Consider the following 22,265-nt stretch of genomic DNA (forward strand, 5'->3'; position numbering starts at 1 on the left):
GAACTTGGGCCATGAACCTGCACAACTTATGTTACATGCTTAACTATTGTTACAGGTTTAACTTGCAGTAGATGTGGTATACCTAGACTTTCGTAAGGCGTTTGATACCATCTCACATGATATTCTTATCAATAAACTAGGCAAATACAACTTAGATGGGTCCACAATAAGGTGGGTGCAAAACTGGCTGAATAATCATACTCAGAGAGTAGTTATTCATGGTTCTCAATCCTGCTGGAAAGGTATAAAAAGTGGGGTTCCGCAGGGGTCTGTTTTGGGACCAGTTCTGTTCAATATCTTCATCAATGATTTAGATATTGGCATAGAAAGTATGCTTATTAAGTTTGCAGATGATACCAAGCTAGGAGGGGTTGCAACTGCTTTGGATGATAGGGTCAAAATTCAAAATGATCTGGACAAATTGGAGAAATGGTAATGCAAAGTGCTCCACTTAGGAAGAAACAATCGGTTTCACATATACAGAATGTGAAGTGACTGTCTAGGCAGGGATATGGCAGAAAGGGATCTAGGGGTCATAGTGGATCACAAGTTAAGTATGAGTCAACAGTGTGAGGCTGTTGCAAAAAAAGCAAACATGATTCTGGGATGCATTAACAGCTGTGTTGTGAACAAGACACGAGAAGTCATTCTTCCGCTCTACTCTGCGCTGGTTAGGCCTCAGTTGGAGTATTACGTCCAGTTCTGGGCACTGCATTTCAAGAAAGATGTGAAGAAATTGAAAAGGGTCCAGAAAAGAGCAACAAGAATGAATAAAAGGTCGAGAGAACATGACCTATGAAGAAAGGCTGAAAGGAGTGGTCTTGTTTAGTTTGGAAAAAAGGAGATTGAGGGGGAACATGATAGCGGTTTTCAGGTATCTAAAAGGATGTCATAAGGAGGAGGGAGGAAAACTTGTTCTTCTTGGCCTCTGAGGATAGAACAAGAAGCAATGGGCTTAAACTGCAGCAAGGAAGGTTTAGGTTGGACATTAGGAAAAAGTTCCTAACTGTCAGGGTGGTCAAACTCTGGAATAAATTGCCTAGGGAGTTTGTGCAATGTCCATCTCTGAAGGTATTTAAGAACAGGTTAGATAAATGTCTATCAGGGATGATCTAGACAGTACTTGGTCCTGCAATGAAGGCGGGGTCTGGACTCGACTTCTCAAGGTGCCTTACTATCCTAGCATTCTATGATTACCACAAGTAATCCCACTGACATCACTGATTTAACTGTTATAAGTAGGAAAGTTAAGTTAGTACAGCAAGACAAAAGATTTTGTTTATTTAAAAAAATTTACTCTTCTTTAGTACAATAAACACAAAAATTAAGGGTGTAAATCAAGACAATGAGACTTTTTCACTGAAGACACATAAGCAGGCTTAACTAAATTTACAAAGGCAGCCTTACATGGTGCACAAAGGAATTGGCACAAGTCTCAAAACTGCGCAGCCAAAAGTTTTCTATTTTGACCAAAATCATAGACCTATGATGGTAACAGCTTCCAGTGCTACCATTGGCAATATCAATGTGCTCAGTAAACTCCCTAATGCAGCTTCCTTCCTGCCCACACTCCTCCCTTTTGACATTCTAAGGAGGAACAAAATTCAAAAACATGTCAAATGAGCAGAACACTGCAGTTGGTTCAGTTCCCATTTGGTTCAATTTTCCTTCTTCTTAAAACTGACCTCCTTAGGCCGTGTCTACACTAGCACAAATCCGCAAAAATGGCCATGCAAATGCCCATTTCGAAATTTACTAATGAGGCACTGAAATGCATATTCAGAACCTCATTAGCATGCCGGCAGCTGCAGCACGTTGAAATTGCCACTTTTCACTGCCACGCGGCTCATCCAGACGGGAGCCCTTTTCAAAAGGACCCCGGGAACTTCAAAATCCCCTTATTCCTATCAGCATTTCAGCACCTCATTAGTAATCTTCGACAAGGCAATTTGCATAGCCATTTCAAAGATTTGTGTTAGTATAGACATAGCCTTAATTACATAATGTGGATATAACATGTACTTCAAAATAATTTAGCAGTAATGTAAAAAACAAACAAACAGTCATGTAGCACTTTAAAGACTAACAAAATAATTTATAAGGTGATGAGCTTTCGTGGGACAGATCCACTTCTTCAGATCATAGCCTTTCCAGAACAGACTCTGTTCAGGCTATGATCTGAAGAAGTGGGTCTGTCCCACGAAAGCTCATCACCTAATAAATTATTTTGTTAGCCTTTAAAGTGCTACATGACCACATTTTTGTTTTGGTAGAATACAGACTAACATGGCTATCTCTCTGTCACTAGTAGGAATGTGTCTGACACCATTATTTTCCTAATTCTGAAGTGTTTATTGGCCTTAAACAAGGCTTCAGAATTTGAAACTTTCATTGAAATCCCCTAAATAATAACCTGAAACCAACAAAAGATGCCCCACAGAAAGCAGTAACAAATTTAACAGTGACCCTTTTCTTTGATGCCATTAATCAGGACAAACAACTTGAAGTTCAAGCACAGCAGTCCTCTTTCAGTTATCCTGCGATGCCAGGATGATGCCTATCAAGAGGGTTCATTGGTGAGTTGTTATGCAGCTGAGGAACCCCATTCTTACCCCACAGAAGTTACAGGTGAAGTCTTGGAGGAGACAGTTATTGGACTGAAGTGCTACATCCTTTTACCCCCCTCCTTTGTTGCTTCTCTGTCTCATGAGCAAATCAGTCCTCCTCAAAGTGAGCTGTGGCTTGATGTCGGTGTGGCACCACTGTGTTCTGTTCCATGCTAATTCATCCCAGCTTGTTGGGCTGATGCCTCCCTTTCTAAGATGTACTTTCAGTAATGTCGTCAAAAGACTTCTGCTGCCCTCTGTGAGCCACTCTTCCCTGACTTTGAGAAGAGTACATGCTTCAGGAGGCAAGTGTCAGACACAGAACAATGGCCAGTATAGCAGAGTATTTCATGAAATGCCTTTCTATAGTGCTGGTGTTGGCTACAGTTAGTTACTGTTTAGTGTGCCAGTCTTCCTAGCTGATCCTGAAAATTCTCTTGAAGCAAGGCTGCTGAAACTATTCCAGCTGCTGAAGATGGTCTCTGCAGGTTAGCCAGCTCTCACACCCACAGAGAAGGACAGGTATGATAACTTCCTTGTAAACCAAGACCTTGGTACCTACTTTAGATCTCTGTCATTGAAGACTCATTCAAACAGTCTTCCAAAAAACTGCACTGGTGCATCAAATCCTGTTTTCAATTTCTGTTGTGATGCTAAATGTTTAGGAATGGTGGCTGCCAAGGTACAGAAAATGGTCCACATTTTCCAGGGGTTCTTTGCTAATGATGATTTGTGAAGTACAAAGAACCGTGTGTGTAGGTGAGGAATGGTAAGTGCCTCAGTGTTCCTGATATTGAGAGAATACCAAGCTGTGACAGACATCTGCAAAAAAAATTTAAGGTGCTTTGCAGTTCGGCCACAGCATGGGCAAGAATGACACTGTCAACACCCACAACCAATAACTTTCCTAACAAATCTGTTTTTAAAATGAAATATGTCAAAATAAAGGAGACTTGAATACAAAATCAATTCCTTAGCCTAAATTTCCTAGCAACGTGGAAATGCTGTTGAGAATTGTTCAATATCTACAGAAACACTACAGAAACAAAAAGTGAAAAGAACTGATGCGATCATTTAGAGCTATTACCTAATCCAAGATGTCTGGGACCATGCACTTTTATAGCAATACTCTACATGGGATCTTGGCTGTGGGAGATTTTTAAAATCCGATTAAACAAACACATGTCAGGGATGACCCAGGCAGCTCTTACCCCGTCTTGGGGGCAGGCAGCTAGACTAGAAAACCTCTCAAGGTATCTTCCAGGCCTACGATTCTGTACTACAAACAATGACTGTGGGCTGTTTGGATTCCAAAAGCCGTTTTGCAGGCGCCCATCAACTTGTCATGCAATGTTGTTGCACAAAGCCTTTGGGAGGCAGCACACTATAGCACCCAACCATACCAGCACAATGCCATGAGTCAGGAAGTGCCACACTTGGGCAAAGCACCAGCCCTCCATCTCTCCAGCCAGAAAGGACAGTTATTCCGTAAGGACAACCAATAGCTCAGATTCAGTGAGCTGCCAGGGACAGCAAACAGGCAGTCCTGGGGCACCTGGGAGACGAACAAAGGTATTAGGGCATGAGCTTTCGAGGTCAGTAATACCTCTGTTAGGCTCTCCGGTGCCCCAGGACTGCTGGTTATCGGTCAAGCTGAGCCTGCCAAGCCCAGGCAGCCAGGTCGCCCTCCTGCTCATGCATGATTAATGATGCCCATCCCCGCGGAGTTCACACCGGGGTGACACTGTCTGCAGACAAGCCGGGGAGGAAGTCAGCAAAGCCAGCCAGGTCAATCGCGTGTTGCTTGTCACTCACTGCTGTGCTCAGGGAGCCGGCCTACCGGGGCGACCCACCGCTCTGTCAGCCGGCCAAGGCCCTCCAGCCCATTGCCCAGCGCGGTTACCCGGGCAGCGCGGGTCCCAGGCGGCCCAAGGCAGCAGCCTCAGGCCGGCGCGGGTTACCTGGCAAGCGTCTCGCAGCCGCTCCCCGGGGACTCCCACCAGCACGCAGATCTCCAGCAAGCCTGAGGGCAGCGCGTCCTCCATAGCGCCGGCGTCTCAGCCGCCGGGCGCCGCCTGCCGGCTCTCCCCTCCCCGGACGGGAGCGGGACACCTGAGCCCCTCAGTCCGTCCCGCACACAGTCCCCCTGGCGCCGCTGCACTGGCACGGCCGGTGGGAGGGGAAGGAGAGCCTCGGGAGCGATCAGCCTCTGATTGGCTGTCTTCCCCATTGCCCACGCCCCCTCGGGAAATGTAGCCAATCGGAGCCGCAGGCGCCGGTAAAGGCGGGCTTTCCCTCCCTCCCTCCGGCGCGGCAGAGCAGAACGCCCATCCCCCACGCCGCGTACTCGGAGAGTTTCCCGACGTTTCCCCCGCCCCCTTCCCGTGCTGCGTGGGGTGTAACTGGGAGCTAGGGGGAGGAGATAGGCAGCGGGGAGTTAGTCACACACATACGCGTCCCCCGGTTGTCTCGTGCCCATCCCCCCGCAGCTCGCTCCTCTTACCCCCTCGTCACTCTCCCCTAGCTCCTTCCCCCCTCACCTGCCCCGTCCCTCTCCAGCAATGGCCTCGTTCCCCCCGACACCACTCCACCTTGCTGGCTCATCCCCTCACCACCACTGCCTCATTCACCACTCACCCACGCAGGCAGCTTGCTGGTCCCTTCTCAAAATCATCCCCATTTACACGTCTGTTCCCCCAGCTGGCTCATTTCCTCCCCACGTACCCACATCCTTCACCCTCGGCTGGCTCATTCCTGCTCTCCCCACGCGCACATCAGTTCCCTCCCTTGCACACAAACAGAGCCCTACAAGTTCAGAGCACACATGCTTTCCCTCCCAGCCACCCTCATTTCTCCCTGTCCACGTCCACATCCCCATCCCATGCCTCTACTCCCCCAGCTTCTCCCCAGTTATCTGGTTTACTCCCCACCTGCACACATCCCCCTACATACATATCCCTCCCTCCACTGTCGCACCCTGGTCCTTTCCCCACACGCACCCCTTTCCTAAACTGTATCATTCCCCAACACACAGCTCTCCCCTCAGCACACACCCTTCCTCCTGCCAGCTCATGCCCCCACCACAGCCCTTCTCATGTCCCGCCAGCTGTCTCATTCCCCTCACACATGTACTCTTCCCATCCTCCACTGACTCATATTTCCCATCAGGAATATGCCCAATGGGAGCGCACCCCCTCTTCACAGACCCCATAACAGGCCAACCCAGCAGGAATGTGCCTCCTTTCTATAGATGCTGTACCACGCAGACCAACACAGGGAGCGCACCCCCCTCCTGCAAGCACTGGACCACACTACCTGACCCAGGAGAGCACACAGCCTTCTGCCCTAGGACAGGCTGGTTGTCAGAGGGGATGTGTGTGCCCCTCCAGAGACTCTACGCCACACCAGCCAACTTGGAGGGATACACCCTCTTTCACAGACCCTGCCTCAGCTGCCCCCAGCTGTGGCCCAGGGTGAGGAGTGCAGACAGGAGTAAGTGTGGGGAGCACTGCTCAGCTCCCCCACCCACAGAGCTGTTGTAGCACTGTCACATTATTTCCATAGACCTCTTCTGATCATTGCACATATGGGGGCTATTGGAAGAGTTTGTGAGCTGAACTAATGTGTTTTCAACATAGCAACATCGTCCAATTCTATGTTTCCATTTCATCTGGAATTTGAATGTCTTAGCTAGTGTTCTGCAGAGATCTGGACCTGGCTGAGAAAAATTTGGCTGAAGCCTATCCAGCTAACCATCAGGTAAAATGGGCAGACTGAGGAACATAGCAGGTAGCTATGGTGTGGACTATATGTATGTTTTTAACCAAGAGTGTGAGCTGACGTTGGATATCTGTATTTGCAGACAACAGTTGTGGTTACACTCATGCTGCTGCCAAATGATCAGGCAGCGGCAGTGACTGGGACATTTTATTGCACTGAAGTCTGGCCAGGATATCACAACCTTTTCTCTGTTGTGTAGACCCTGCTAACATCATACTTACATTACTTAAACTACAGAGTATTGTCCTGACAATTATTCAGGAGACACCTTAAATCTATTTGTTGCTAAAGTTGGTACAAAAAACTGTGCTTCTCAGTGGGAATGTGACACCAATGCTCTAGCGTCTACACACAGGGAAAGTTAGTTATTTTTTGTCAAGGTCCTGACTCCCAATAAAATAATTTAAAAACTATAACAATAATGATAATAATAAGTAAATAAAAAGATTTTTGGGATCCATACAAAAGCATGTGATGGTCTGGATTTGGCCTCTAGTCTGCCTATTGGCTATTCCTGACACAGTAAATGGCTAATGGTTTCTAAGGCTTGGCCTACACTAGACTTTACAGTCAGCTTCAGATACGGAATTCTAGCTATTGCTATTGTGTAGCTAAAATTGACATATCTGCAGTTGACTATAAGGTCCATCTTCACTGAGGGACGTGATGGGAGTGTGTCTCTGGTTGACCTGCCTTACTCTTCATGAGACTGCAGACCCCAGAGAGATAGATTTTGTGCATCTTTACCCCATGTGCAAAACTGAAGTCCAGAAGATTGACCCTGTATGGGTCAATCTCCTGGTAAGTGTAGACATACCCTCAGAGATGTTTAAAGTGTCTATCAAGCTTTTAGGGGCTGAAGACCTGCCCACTGAGGAATGGTCTCTTTGTCCTTAGAACGAGCTTGTATTTTTGAACAATTTGAAAAAAATATGTTAGCCCATTCTATTATTTGGATTACATAATGATTCAGCTTCTCTTTAGAGGGTCCTTCCCTGCTACATGTAATACGCCTGTTGGCGTTTAATCTCAGAGTATTTTTCACTAGTATAAGCACATCCATTTGTTCATGTCTGGACAGCAGTAACATAATAGCAGACTTTTCCTGATACCCTCCACTGCTAAATTTGACCACTCAGCAGTTGATCTTCTAGTGATCTGCTACATGCCATCCATCCATAGTCATCTCCTATTGCAATAAACTTCCACCATTCCTTCCTTATAGCTTTCTCAGGGTTATTTCCAGTTCTACTCTTAATGTTACCCAAAGTATGTAAATTTGCTTCTGTTGATTTCCAAAGAAGTCTTCAACTCTGCAATAATATTTTAACACAGCTTTAATCTTTTTTCCCCCCATTCAGGAGATATACAAGAGTTTTTGCCAGTACCACATTTGAAAAGTGTCAAGTGTCTTTTAAGCAGCATTAAGTCCCCATATTTTGCGTCCTAAATCAGTATGGGTAAAATTGGAGCCACCAGTTACACCTTGGTACACTTTTAGTTGTGGAAGTTTTTTCCATGCTTTCTTAAGGAAGGCCATTGCTGGGTGAGACATCCCATTAGAATAAATGACATGATAATTCCAAGTACCTTTAGAAGAAGTGCAAGAAGCGCATTGCTCTGCTGCCCCCAGAAAGGAGGGAGTCACTGACAAAGTCCACACTCGCTCAATGACACAACCAGGGAAGGATCCAAAGAACTGAACTTGCAGCCCTTATATACGCAAGTTGTCCTACTGAATACAGTATGACTGTTTGTAATCATAAAGGTACATGGTCAGGTCATAACTCTCTAACCCCAACAAACCTTGGTTGCTGGAAGACAGGATTGAACCTGGGACCGCTAGCAGCTAAACCTTTGTGCTCAACCACACAAGCTAAAGGCCAGCTGCTTCTCCAGTGAGGCTGCAGAGCAGAGACTTCACTCACCCTAGTACATGGTCTCAGTGCATCTGGGGTTACAAGTCTAAACAGCCGGTTTGTTTTCTTGTTTAGAGCAGTCTCTTCCCCTTCCTTCCCCCTCCCACCCCTCCAATTCTAAAGACAAGGCACAGGAATCTGTAGGAATTGGCTCTCCATGCTTTCCTTTACAATGTTTTATTAGTAGTAGTAGGCATCCTTCAGTCTGCATAGACTATGGATCACGCCCTTTATAGTTTCAATTGAGGACTTCATTTACAGCATCTACTGTGACTATGAAGACCCACACGAGAGTGACAGTCCTTGCTGCATCTCCTGCAGATGTGGTGGGTGTCTGGCAAGTCGTTAGTGTGCTTTCTGTGCGCTTGCTTCTCCTCTGCTAGATGTCTGATCTTCATCTTGCCCTTCTGAAGGCCCTTGTGTAACCCCTGCCTCCATCTGCCGCAGTCGTCTGCTAGTTGTTCCCAGTTGTCCAGCCCGATGTCTACCTCTCTGAGGTCTCTCTTGCAGACATCTTTGTAGCGCAACTGGGGGCGTCTGGGAGGTCTTTTGCTAGAGGCTAGCTCACTATACAGGATGTCTTTTGGAATCCTTCCATCATTCATCCTGTGGACGTGGCCAAGCCAGCGGAGTCGACGCTGCCTGAGGAGGGTGTGCCTGGTTGGGATTCCAGCTTGCTTGAGGATGGTGGTGTTGGTCACTCTGTCCTTCCATGATATTCCAAGGATGCGCCTGAGGCGGCGCAAGTGGAAGACATTCAGCCTCTTTTCCTGGCGGGCATTTCATAACTTTATATTACATCATCTAGTCCATTTCCTGGGATCTATTTTCCAGACAGCTGACGATTTAGCATTTAGACAACATTCAAAAAAACAGATAAACTGACAAGCACAAAATTCTCCCTACAATATATTTTCTAGTGTGGTGTTCAACTGGCTTTTAAATTCTGTCTGTATGATGATTTTCTTTTATTAGGAAACTATTTAAAGTTTTTTCCAGCTGAGAGTTTCTGGTGAAGTTTGGCCTCTCTTTTCCAGACACACAAAATATCCTGTGCTTTCCGCCCAAACGATTTATTTTAGTTTAAAGAAATCAACAAGAAAGGCCTAAAGTAAACTGAAGTCTCAGCAAAGAAGCAGCATTTGTTTCCTCTCTTAAGGAGCTGCGTTCTTCCCTTACACAAAATAGTACCCAACACTGCAGGCAGCAGTATTTTGGAAATTAAAGTAATATCACATACATTCAAGATAGCTCTATCCACACAGGTCAGACAAACATTGCAACTTTTAACTAGAGCAGTGTATGCACAGTTTAATCACAGCAAAAATCCTAGAATAGATATGGCCTAACTGGCTTATAGCTTGCGAGAATATGCTATTACACCATCAACTCATGGTTAAGAGCAAACAAAGAATCTTTGGAATAAACAGTGTATTAGAATTACAGGGTACTGGTTTAATGGGATTTTAACTCTGGATTTTTAAAAAATAAACACTATTTCAGCAGTGCAGCTTCTTGAAAAAAGTTAGAGGAAGCTATGAGAGATAAAGTCTGGGAAACTTTTTTATATAGTAGAATAACGAGAAGTAAATGGTTGAAAAAAAACCTTTCTGCAAGTGACTGTAGATTTATATGAGTGTATTTTAAAGCCATAAGGGATACTAATGATTGTCACACTGTGTGGAGTAGCTCACAAGCTAGAATACCAACCTCAGAAGAGACTGTTAAGAAGGTGGGCACAAATCCCCAAAAGGTTGTAAGTTCTATAACTAGTTACAAACCAAGTAACGTGTAAAGTCCTCAGGCACTACATAGCCTTAACTGAAAGTCAGGCAGTCTCCCTGAGCATTCTGATCTAGCTTGCCACCCAAGCAAACTTAACACTGTGATAGGTGGTCACTTTACAAGCAGAGGTCACAAACTGTTCACGTTACTCTCAGTCCCAGAGGGCCAGCCACTTACCCCAGGTCAATTCTCACCTTAAATCTCAGACCAAAGACAACACTAACGGTGTATTAAGTAGCAAAAAGAAATGAGGAGATACGTATATAGTTAAAACAGAAGAATATACACTCTTGGCTGCCAAAGTCCTGATCCCCAGACCAGATGACATTTTACTTTCTATGCAGGCATGCTGTGCTGCCAGGCAGGGACCCTGCAGCTGGAAGTCCCTCCGGAAGGCAAGCACCATCTACCCTTCCACAGCAGGGAATAGGGCTGGGGAATTACAAAAATTCAAGTGAAAAAAAAATTCTGCAAAACCTGAATACTGCATTTTTCAAACTTGGATGTTTTTCAGGAAAATCTAGTAAAAAAGGAAAACAAGGGCCTCATTATGCATTAGCATACACACCCTCTCTTCCAATCTTTTCACACATGCTCATATTCTCCTCTACTTGTTCTATTGAAAGGACTTCAGTCTACCGCCATGCATCAAGGAGTTAGAGGAGAACAGCAGCTTTGCAGCTCTTCAAACACCTCATAACATCATCAGCAAAAGCAATAGTAATTGTACCAGTCAGCAGTAATTCCAGTCCCAGAGTCAGTAATAATTGTCATCTCCTCAGGTCCATCAGAATAGGAAGTTTGTAACCTAGATCCAAAGTGGCACTGGCTCTAGGACACAGCTCTCACAGCAAACACATTTTAATCCTTCATTGTTCAGCCACAGAGGCGTAGTCTACTCTAAATAGTTACATTAACCCAGCTATGCCATTCAGCGGTGTGACAAATCCAGTGACCTAGCCCCCGGTTTAGATAGCACAAGGTCAACAGAACAACTCTTCCATCTACCTAGCTACCATCTCTTGTGGAAGCAGATTAACCATGTCAACATTAGCATAGGCCAGTGGAGTCCAATAATATTTCAAGGATCACCACGCTTGTGATTATGATCCTTGCATATTGACTGCCCCCAGTGATGCCCTCCCTCAGCCCCTCCCCCAGCTGTCTATTCCAGCGACTCACTGGAGCTGGGGTTGCAGGACTCACGCTACACCAGCCCAAAGCCGCACCGAGGCAGGAGAAGCCACACTGGCTGGGGCAGGAAAAGCTGTGCCACCCCACAGCCATGCTGGGGCAGAAGTAGCTTCACTGGCCGGAGCAGAAGACACTGTGCCAGCCTGCAGCCATGCCAGGACAGGAGAAACCCTGCCAGCCTGCAGCCACTCCAGGGCAGGAGAAGCTGCAGCGCAGCAGCAGAAGCCACACAGCTTCAAGCTGGAGCCTCAGGAACCACGTCAGAGCCAAAGGAGCTGGGTGTCTCCAAGCAGGAGAAGCACAGCTGCACTAGGGCAGAAGGAGTAATGCTGGGGAATCTGCTGTAGGGTTCACCTCCGCCGCTGCCGCCACACACGTGTCCCACCAAGTGGTGGGGCGTGTTTGTGGAGCAAGTGGAGGGGTACTCCACATGTGCAGCTCTCTTGAGCTGCATTTCGCCACGCCATGCTGCCCCATTCACCATGTGGCGAACAGGGAGCATATTGGACAGCATAGCCATAGGCAGTGTCTACACTGAAGCCTTGAAGTCCTCAGGCTAGACTTGTCTCCAGCTTTTCTGCTTATAACCCTTTCTGAACTGATCTCTCATTGGCTCAGCTCTCAGACTGTGCGTATGTGGAACCTTTTATATTGATTGCCCTTAATGGAAACCCTGTGTACAGCTCTGTACATAACTGAGGATGCTCAGTAGCCAATGTCTCCCTACGAAATGCCTCCAGACCATTCCAACAATGAGTATCTTTACAAAGTCGTATTCAAGACAGGAATTTGCATTGCATGCCTTCCACTTTTGGGATTTAGGATGCAATTTCCTTCTGCAATTCACTGTGATCCCCTTAGTCAATCTGAGTTTAGTTCAGCAAATGCAATACTATGTCCCAGGGTGAAGACAGAGTTTACCAGTGCCCCGCTGGCTTTCATAAAGCAATGTGTTTATTTAGAACAAAAGCATGACAGAGAAAGCACACCTTGAAAATAATAAACAGCTTATATGTATGCCCACCTTACAACATCACCCGTCTTCTACATGGAAAACCCTGTAGGTATCAAAGTCTTCAATCCCTTCCTGCCGGGTCTGTCCCTTTGGATTGCAGCCTCTTATTAGTTCTCGTTTCCTCCTTCATGTCAGGTTGGCCACTTCACACAATTCTGAATTCTTTGTTTGCCGGGCATCTTGAACCTGGTCAAAACCAGAATATGCAATTTTCCCCATGAGATGGAACGTCTGCCAACTTGTTTATGTGTCTAGAGATTTGCAGTAATTGCCTCCAAGAGATGTTTGTTCCAGATAGTTAATTCATGTTTTCCTCAGTCAGAGCATTACTTTTCTTATTTAAGAAAAAACATGAACTCCTCCAGACCTGGCAGGTAGCAATCCAGGATGAGAAGGAAAAAGGTCACATTTTTCAAACAACGTGCATTTTAATATGACTAGGTGTAAATGTATGCATCTGGAAACAAAGAATGTAGGTCATACGTAAGGGAAGGGGGATTCTGTCCTGAGAAGCAGAAACTCTGAAAGAGGTTTGTGGTTCATGGTGGATAATAAGCTGAACAGAAACTCCTAGTGCAATGTTGTGGCTAAAAAGGCTAATGCTATTTTTGGATGCATAAACAAGGGAATCTACATGAGGACTGGAGACATTATTTTATCTGTGTATTTGGCCCAGGTGCAACTGATACTGGAATACTATGTCCAGTTCTGGTGCACACTTCAAGAAGATTCAGAGAAGCGCAATGAGACTGATTAAAGAATTAGAAAACAAACCTTATAGTTACAGACTCAAAGAGTTCTATCTATTTAATGTAAGAAAGAAAAGATTAAGGAGTGACTTGATCACAGTCTCTAAATACATGCTTAGGCAACAATTTTTGATAATGGGATCTTCAGTCTAGCAGCTAAAGGAAAAACAAGATCCAGTGGTTGGATTTGAAACTATACAATTCAAACTAGAAATAAGGTGAAAATTTTTAACTGTGAGGATTGTTAACAACTTCAACAATTTCTCCATCGATGGAAATTTAAAATCAAGGTATTGCTACAACTGTAATCAGCACAGGTGATTGAGTTGGACGATAGGATTGAAACTCAAAGGCTGTGTCTACACTACAAAGAAATTTCGAAAGGGGGAACATCGAAAAAGAAAATCGAAATAAAGGATTTCGAAATAGTGCAGCTACACACACAAAACGGATCACTGTACTGATCCGCTATTTTGAAAGAATACCCTCCATTTTTCGAAACAGAGCATCCACACTGGAAAATGGGCTATTTTGAAATAAGCAGCTGAGAAACATCACGCACGGGGTCACATGGCTGACAAGCCCTTCTGGGTCACACAGCCAGCAGCGCCCTTAAGGGGCCCCTCCCAAACACATCCACCCTGCACCCACAGAGCCCAGCAGAGCAGTACACAGCACTGCATGGACTGTGCACCCAGAACCAAGAGGAGAATGGAGGAGCAGCAGCTGTCAGAGTCTGATGCTGGCACTGTCACGGGGACCCAGGCGGTCATCACCATCCTGGGCTTGGTGGATGCCCTGGAGACCACCTTCCCACCCACACGTGTCCTGCAGGCCCTGCCAAGGGGGCAGCCACCGCTCCCCTTCCCCCGTCCCCCAGGGCACCTCTGGAGCCACCCCAGCAGTGGGGACTGGTGGGAGAGGCTGGTCCTGGGCCAGTGGGACGACGAAAGGTGGCTTGCCAATTTGAGAATGATGAGGCACACATTCATGGAGCTGTGTCAGTGGCTCTCACCCGCCCTGCAGCACATGGACACCTGCATGCGGCCCGCGCTCCCAGTTGAGAAGCGTGTGGGGATTGCCCTGTGGAAGATGGCCACCCCGGACAGCCATTGGTCCATGGGGCACCAGTTCGGGGTGGGCAAGGCCACCGTGGGAGCCGTCCTCCTGGAGGTAAGTCAGACAAGGGCCCCACACCCTCCCCAGGAAGGGGCAGGGGCCCCCAGTTGAGGGGCCTGCAGGGGCAGGGGGCCCCCAGGTGAGGGGCCTGCAGGGGGCACGGGGGCCCCCCCGATGTGCAGGCCCACATGTCGGTGCCTCACTACAGGTGGTCCAGGCCATCAACCGCCTCCTCCTGCAGAGGGTCCTCTGCCTCGGCAACCTGGACGATGCCATGGCGGGATTCGCAGCTCTCGGATTCCTGAACTGCTTCGGCGTGCTCAATGGCACGCACATTGCTATCCGCGCCCCAGACCATAGTGCAGGACGCTATATAAACTGCAAGAGGTACCACTCAGTGGTGCTCCAAGCACTGGTAAATGCCTGGGGCCGGTTTACTGACATCTGCGTTGGCTGGTGCAGTCGAGCCCATGATGCACGGGTATTCTGCAACTCCTGGCTGGAGCGGCGCATGGAGGAGGGCACCTACATCCCTGCCTGGGAGCTCCACGTGGGGGACACAACAATGCCACCCTGTATAGTGGCCAATGGGGCGTACCCATTAAAGCCATGGCTGATGCACCCCTACACTGGGCACACCACTGCCAGCCAGGATGTTTTTAATGCCCGCTTGAACCAGGCTCGCAACACTGTTGAGCGGGCCTTCGGACGCCTCAAGGGGCACTTCCGATACCTCAACGTGCAGCTGGATGTGAGCCTGCGCAACATCCCTGGGGTGGTTGTGGCCTGTTGCGCACTGCACAATGTGGTGGAGGGCAAGCAGGAGCACTACATGCTCGGGTGGGCTGCGGACAGCGGCCTTGGCTATGAGCAGCCACCCACAGCCCCATGCCGCCAGGCACAGCGTGAAGGGGTTAGGGTCCGGGAAGCCCTCCGGGAGGCCTTCAAGCAGGAGCCATGCTGACCTCCACCTGGCACATGGCTCACACCCACCCTGCAGCATGGCCCCCCACACACACACAGGGGACACTGGGCTACACTAAAAGGTTTATTAACTGGGGACTAACTATGTAAATAAACGGCATTAAACAATGGCGTGGGGTCTTCCTATTGGGGCTAAATATGGGGGGAGCAAGGGGAGAACTATATACAATGGGGCACGTGCATGCCCCCATGGCTGGGGCCACAGGCATGGGCAGGCTTAGTCCCCCCTGGGGTGGAGGGGCAAGATCCCCGGCAGGTACGGGTGTCCTTGCCGCCCCTGGTGCGGGGGCCCTGTTGGGGCTGGGAGGGGGCTGGAAGGATGGGGAGGTAGGGTCGTTCAAGGGCTGAAGAACAGGGCGGGCTGGGTGAGGCGGGTTGGGGGTGGGGGCTGGGGGGGCCGGGGAGGGGATCCCCCTCCTGGCTGGCACTGGCCACCAGCCAGCTGGCCAGGGCAAGATGGGCAGATGGGCTGAGGGTGGGTGGGATGAGGGCAATGTGTTCAGGGGCAGCAGTGGGAGTTGGTTCAGGGGGTCCAGCCGTCGGAGGGCTGTGACCACCTCAGACCAGACCTCCCTCCGCCAGGCCCTGTCCTTCCTCCACCAGGCCCTCTCCTCCTGCTCCATGAGTAGCCACTCCCAGAGCACGGAGGGCTGCTCCCAGATGGCTGCGGTGTAGGCCTCCGCCGCCTCCTGGTGGTTGTAGCGCCGCCGGCATCACGCCATCCGGGTCTGGGCAGGCGGCACCCAGGGCAATGGAGAGGAGGGCTCTCCAGCTCCGTCCGAGGGTGGCACAGGTGTGGTCTGGCCCTCAGAGGATGATGCTGTGGAGACACAAGGGGAGAGTGGCCACCCATCAGTGATGTTGCCCGGGACTGGGGTCTCCACATGCGCCATCCCCAGGCCATCCCCTGAGGTGGTGCCTCCCCTGCCGACCCCACTTCGGGTTCCCGTGTGCCCGCCGGGACCTCATCTGTGGGGCAATTGCTGGCTGCGGCCTGGCCCCCGCATCCCTCCCCGGTCGGGCAGGCTAGGGTGCTGTCCATGGGTGCAGGTGCTGGATGGCGCTGTGCTTGGGTCTGGGATGGGGCAGGGTACCCAGGGATAGGTCCCCCCACCCAGGCCACCCGATCCACCTGTCACCTACCTGGACCTCTGGAGAACAGGTCCGGGAACACCGGCCTCGAGGGCACCTGGCTGGAGGTCTTGGAGCTCACTGTGATGAGTAACAGGCCCCCCTCATCCAAGTTGCTCCCGGTCCCTGCAGGTGTGGTCTGGCTGAAGGGTCCCGGCTGCTCCAGTGGGTCTATCTCCCGGTCGGGGTCTGGGTCGCCTGTGTCCACCTGCACTGATGGCTCTGGGACGTCCTTCGGGCCGAGGAGCTGTTGCAGGGTCCAGTAGTGTGGGTGCCTCGGGCCAGCCCCAGCCCCCAATCAGCTGCGGGCATCCTTGGCCTGGCTGTAGGCCTGCCTGAGCTCCTTAACTTTGGAGCAGCCCTGAGCAGCCATGCGCTCGGGGTGTTCCCGCTTCCGCAGCCCCAGGGACAGCCACTCAAAGGCAGCTGCATTGCAGGGCCTCCCTGTGCTGTGGAGCAGCACCTCCTCCTCTGCCCAGAGGCCGAGGAGGTCTTTTACCTTGGCCTCGGTCCAGGACGGGCCCCTCCTTCTCTGGCCCTGGCTCTCCTCCGGCGATCCCTCAGCTGGGGAAGAGGGGGCCTCCTGGAGTGCCCCAGAGTGCGGGGGGCTTGCCATCCCACTGATGGGCTGGGTGTCATGGCCATCTGGCTGCTGGAGAGTGTATAGGGCTGAGCTTGTGCTTCTCGAGCCCTAGGCACGCTCTCAGCTTCCTGCACAGGGTTTCCAGAGCCTTGCGGCTTTAAGGGGCTGGCCCAGGGACCATAGAGCTCCACCGGGGCTTGCTAGCATGTCTCCCGCGATCCCTGGAGCCGCCGCCATGGCAGACCCGCAATTTCGAAATTGCTGGCCGCAGAGCATCTACACATGCCCTATTTCAAAATTTTATTTCAAAAGGGGCCGCTCTTCCCAATCCCGGATGGGAAGAGTGATTTTGAAATTCGGACCCGTTTCGCCGAAAACAATTTCAAAAGAGGCTGTTGAGCGCGTAGACTCTCCGCAGCCTCTTTCAAAATTGAGGCCACTTTCAAAATTAATTTTGAAATAGAGTGCTAGTGTAGACGCACCCAAAATGATGTCGACAAACTGAAGAAATGGTCTGAAGTAAATCTGAAATTCAATGAGGATAAAAGCAAAGTACTCCACATAGGAAGGAACAATGAGTTGCACATAGACAAACGAGAAGTGACTGTGTAGGAAGGAGTATTGTGGAAAGAGATCTGGTGGTCATAGTAGATCACAAGATAAATATGAGTCAACAGTATAATAGTGTTGCAATAAAAGCGAATATCATTCTGGGTTGTATTTGCCAGAAGCATCATCAGCAAGATATAAGAAGTAATTCTGCCACTCTACTCTGTGCTAATTAGGACTCAGTTGGAGTATTGTGTCTAGCTCTGAGCACCACATTTTAGGAAAGATGTGGACAAACTGGAGAAGGTCTGGAGAAGCTCCAGAGAAGAATAACAAAGATTATTAAAAGGTCTAGAAAACTGACCTATGAGGGAAGATGGTAAAAACATGGGTTTGTTTATCCTGGAGAAGAGAGGACTGAGGAGGGCTTGATAACAGTTTTCAAGTATGTCAAAGGGTGATACATGGAGGAGGGAGAAAAAATGTTCATGTTAACCTCTGAGTAGTGATGGCAAGTTTGCAGAAATGTTGGTGGTGCCCAGAATGTTCAGAGCCCATATCCCTCCTCCCACCTGCTTAAGACTCTGGGAGGGAGTTTAGGTGCTGGGTGCAGGCTCTGGTCTGGGGCAGGTATAATATGATGGGGTTTCTGGGCACAGCTAAGGCAATCAATCCAGGATATCTTTGCTTAAAACCAGGCCACTTATAGCCCTGACCATAATTTCCTTCTAAGGCAAATCAAACCAGCCACAAAAGTACCTCGGCCAGCCCCACTGGCCAGCCAGAAGTCACACAAACTAACCCACAGATTTCCTAGCTGCTATAACAGCCCAGACCAACAGTCCCCTAGTAACGTGACAGGTTCTTAAAACCTATTTTACCAACACCACACAGATTCTTCTGGACCCCAAAGGGTTCAGCCACAGGCATTGATGCAGGCCAGCAATGTTATATGCTGATTCTTGAAAGTCTTTGCAAGCATCCTTTTAGGAGATGAGCCCCCAGTCCAGAAAGGCTAGTTCATGGTGGTTGAAAGAACTAAGATGGACCCTGCCAGGGCCCCTCTTATAGTTTTTCCAGCGGAGGGAAAAAGTCTTTTCTCCTTCCCATCAGGCACTGGAGAGTCAAGGTCACCTGACTCAAGTAGGCTGCTGTGGCACTTTGCCATTGGATGCATTCCAGGTGACAGCCCTAAATTCTTGAGATGTGTATTTGACATCTGGGAATCTGTTCTTTTGTCTTAGTCCATCATCCTGGCTGGGAAGGTGATCTCACCTGCTATCATGAGGCTCATCACTAACACATTCCTAATGCAGCTATAGAGCCAATATGTATAACTTCACATACAAACATGGTGTAAAGCTGATAGACCTGGGTTGCCAGGACCAGGCATAGAATCTGCGAGCATAGGGTCTAAAGCCCTACACTCTACCACATGAGCTATAGGCCAGCTGGCCCTCAGCTAAGGCTGTAGAGCAGAGGCTTCACTCATCCCAGATGAGGTCTCAGGACCTCTGGGTACTACAATGGTATAGACATGCAAGTAACAGACAGGTTCAGGGCATCCCCAGCTTTCATTAGACACGTCACTTGACCCACTATATACAATGGTGACAGAAATGGCTTCCATATCCAGTTTAAAAATCCAATAACATCACAGAGGGGTTGGGGGGCAGAAGAGGATGCAGGCTTTTGGCATTTGAGTGCAAGAGGGTGAAAGGGGAATTCAGGGGGGGAGTTTAGGTGCAGGAGGGTGTCTGATTGCAGTCTCTGGGATGAGTCAGGAGATTGGGGCGCAGGAGGTGTGCAGGCTGCAAGTGCTGAGAGGCAATAGGGATGCAGGAGGAGGTGAGGGATACACCCGGGATGGAGTCTGGGTGCATGCTCTGGCCTGTTGTATGGTGGGGGTACAGGCTCTGGAGGAGGTGTCAGCTTATTCATTTATAAAGCCTTCTAGACTTACGGGCAGGCTTTTAAAAAATATAAGTAAGTGAATTTTGGCTTTAGTTTTCCTCACACTTGCTTTGGATATCTATTTACTAGCAGATGTACCCAACGTTGCTCAGGTCCTTTTTCTGCTCCTGGCCCCACCCTGCCTGTTCTTTGGTTGGGGGAGTGGGAGAGGTGGTATAGACCAAGGCTCCTGGCCCACGTACCTGTCCTCACATTGGGAGCTGGGTCAGGTCCCCCACCTGTTCCCAGGACATCAGGTCAGCTGGTGGCTCCAGGCTGGCCCAGACAGTTTTGGGGCAGAGGGGTTGTTTGGGCAATGGCTCTCAGCCTCCCTGCCTGTCCCTGGGGGGGAGGGCAGGGTCTGGCCATAGCTCCTAATCTCACCCCTCTGCCTGTCCTTGGGAGGCAGAAGCTGGGTCAGGCTATGTATCCTGGCACATCCTGCCTATTCCCATTTGGGGAAAGCCAGGTCAGGCTATGTCTCCCAGCCCCTTCCCACCAGTCCTTGGTGGTGGGGAGGCCAGGTGAGGCTGCAGCTCTGGGCCACCACCTACCTGTCCCTGGGTTGCAAGTGTTGCATCAGGCCATGGTTCCCGGGCCCCCTGGCTGTCTCTGGGCAGGTGGAGGGACAGCAGTAGACCACCGCTCCCTGCCCCAGCTACACTGGGGATAAGCTGGTGGGCCAGGCCCTGCCTCAACCCAGCCCCTCCACCTCAGACTGGCCAGGGAGGTTGGGGCCAGCCCTGGGTTGAGACAGGAGGGCTATGGTCTGGGCCAGGGTGCTAGGAAGAGGTCTGGAATCAACTCTGGGGGCGTACAGGGGTCGGAAAGGTCAGGGCTGAGCTGCAACACTGGGCCTGGCCCTGGGCTGAGGTGGGAGGTGGGGTTGGGACCAGGGTAGTTTGAAGTCAGAGAGCGGGGGAGGATTCCTGGCCACAACATGAGGGGACAATAATCTGGAAAGGACTGTGGGCCAGTCCAGGGTTCCAGGCCCCAGTGTCTAGGAGGGGGTGATGGTCCCTTGGGCGGTTGCTGCAAGCGTGCCAGGGGGGCACTTACATGTCCAGTGGCCAGCAGGGTAGAGAGCCCTGTCTCCACAGCCATGTGTACACTAGCAAGTTCTTTCAGAAAATCAGGCCCTTTTTCGAAAGAACACGCAGAGCATCCACACACAAAATGTGCTCTTCCAATCTGAAATCAAAAGAATGTGGCTCTTCTTCTGGAAGCCTCCTTCTGCTCCTAGATCAGGAAGAGCACCTCCTTTTGAAAAACAAGCATATGTAGACGCTCTATGGACCCTTTTTTCGTCCTTATGGTGCCAGATTTTTCAATCCCTGGCCCATTCTTTCAAAAGAGCCAGAGCTGTGCATGTTCTCTATCAAAAAAGCAGATCGCCCTTTTGATCCGCTTTTTGGTGTGTGGACGCGCTCTTTTGAAAGAAGATCTTCCGGAAGAGCTCTGGCAGAAGATCATCTTTCAAAAGATTTCTGTAGTGTAGATGTGGCCCACATGGCCACTGTGTTCCTGCTGTCACCCTGCAGAATCGTGTTCCCCATCATCACTGCACTCATTGGTTAATCTGATATAGATCATCAGGGAAACCCTGGGATTTCAGTCATTTCCCCCTTTCCACACAGAACCAAACCATGACCTTGGTTTAAGTTAGGGTATCAGGAAGTTACATACCAAAGTTCATGGCTGTAACTCTTATGGTTTAAGATGAGTTCTTGAACAACTGCAGCAGGCCAGACAGACTGTCTAAAATATACAGTGAGATTTGGTTAATGCAGGACTTTAGTGCATTTGGTTTGGGGTTTTTGTACTTGATTTAGAAACTTTTCTTTTAATTCTTCCATACTAGCATAAGCTGTTTGACATGCTGCTCACTTCTACATCCTCTTCACCTGTTACGATCGAAGATTTTGCATACCAATGTTTAGGGTTAGAACTGACACCAAAAACCACCACTTCCTGCCTTCACCTTGATCACATAAATACATGCTTGTGTGCTAAGATTTAATTGCTTTCTCTACTGTACAAAGTTGCAGAGAAATAATTTCACTCCATCTGGAAAAAAGACAAAATAGCCAAATAGAACCCCTTTTGTTTGGGCTGTATGAAATGACCTGCAACAAACAAGCAGTAAAATTGTTGTCTGAAGCACAGTTGCATCTTCAGATCTTAGAAGAATGTGCTTTACAGTGATAGACTCAAGGAGCTCAATTTATTTAGCTTAGCAAAGTGAAGGTTAAAGATTGACTTTATTTCAGTATCAAAGTAACCTAATAATTGCCAATGGGCTTTTCAGTCCCCCTCAGGGGTAGGGCACTAGGCCTCTAAAGCCTCTCAATGATTGCTCCACCCATGTGCATATCAGCTCCAATGGCCCAGATTCAATAACCACACCTCATCTCTGTGAGACAGTCCAGCTTAGTGGCCACGGTCCATAAAAACACTCCCTTCTCTCAGGGTAGTGAGGGCTAGTGGCTAGAGTCTGTAATAAAGCTCCCTGCCTTCAGAACAATGGGACCTAGAGGACAGAGTCAGTAACACCACTTTCTTCCCTCATGGCAGTGAGTCCCAGCAACCAGAGTCAATATACTCCTCCCTTCCCTACGGCATTGGGGCCTAGTGGCTACAATCACTTAGTCAATATCAATGTCCCTTCATGCAAGGTAGTGTGGCTAGCAGCCAGAGTCAATAATAACAGTTGTATGACCCCTATTTGGGGTTAATGGGGTGGAGCAAGGAGGATCATGGTCCTCCCTCTCCAGTAGGTCCCAACCCAGGGCCCTGTCAGTGGTGGAGTGGTCCACCTCTAGCTTGGCACTGAAGACACCCAAAATGCACCAAACTCTCAAGCAAGGTAACTCCCTGCCCTGAGCTACTTCCTACTGG

The 22,265-nt window shown here is 49.2% G+C and overlaps 1 protein-coding gene and 1 long non-coding RNA gene across 2 annotated transcripts in view; both read right to left on the bottom strand.

The window, feature by feature from the left end:
- The window catches only part of DENND3 (DENN domain containing 3), a 99,437-nt gene extending 94,708 nt beyond the window's left edge, over positions 1-4,729 (bottom strand). Inside the window, exon 1 of the mRNA XM_074986598.1 lies at positions 4,568-4,729. Within this exon, the coding sequence (XP_074842699.1) occupies positions 4,568-4,651 (84 nt within the window). The 5' untranslated portion in view covers positions 4,652-4,729. The remainder of the gene's footprint in view (positions 1-4,567) is intronic.
- A 7,585-nt stretch (positions 4,730-12,314) lies between these two features.
- Positions 12,315-22,265, bottom strand: part of LOC142008470 (uncharacterized) — a 59,012-nt gene continuing 49,061 nt past the window's right edge. Inside the window, exon 3 of the long non-coding RNA XR_012644154.1 lies at positions 12,315-12,485. This is a non-coding gene — a long non-coding RNA (uncharacterized LOC142008470). The remainder of the gene's footprint in view (positions 12,486-22,265) is intronic.

Source organism: Carettochelys insculpta, chromosome 2 (assembly GCF_033958435.1).
Source record: "Carettochelys insculpta isolate YL-2023 chromosome 2, ASM3395843v1, whole genome shotgun sequence".
NCBI classification, from domain to species: Eukaryota; Metazoa; Chordata; order Testudines; family Carettochelyidae; genus Carettochelys; species Carettochelys insculpta.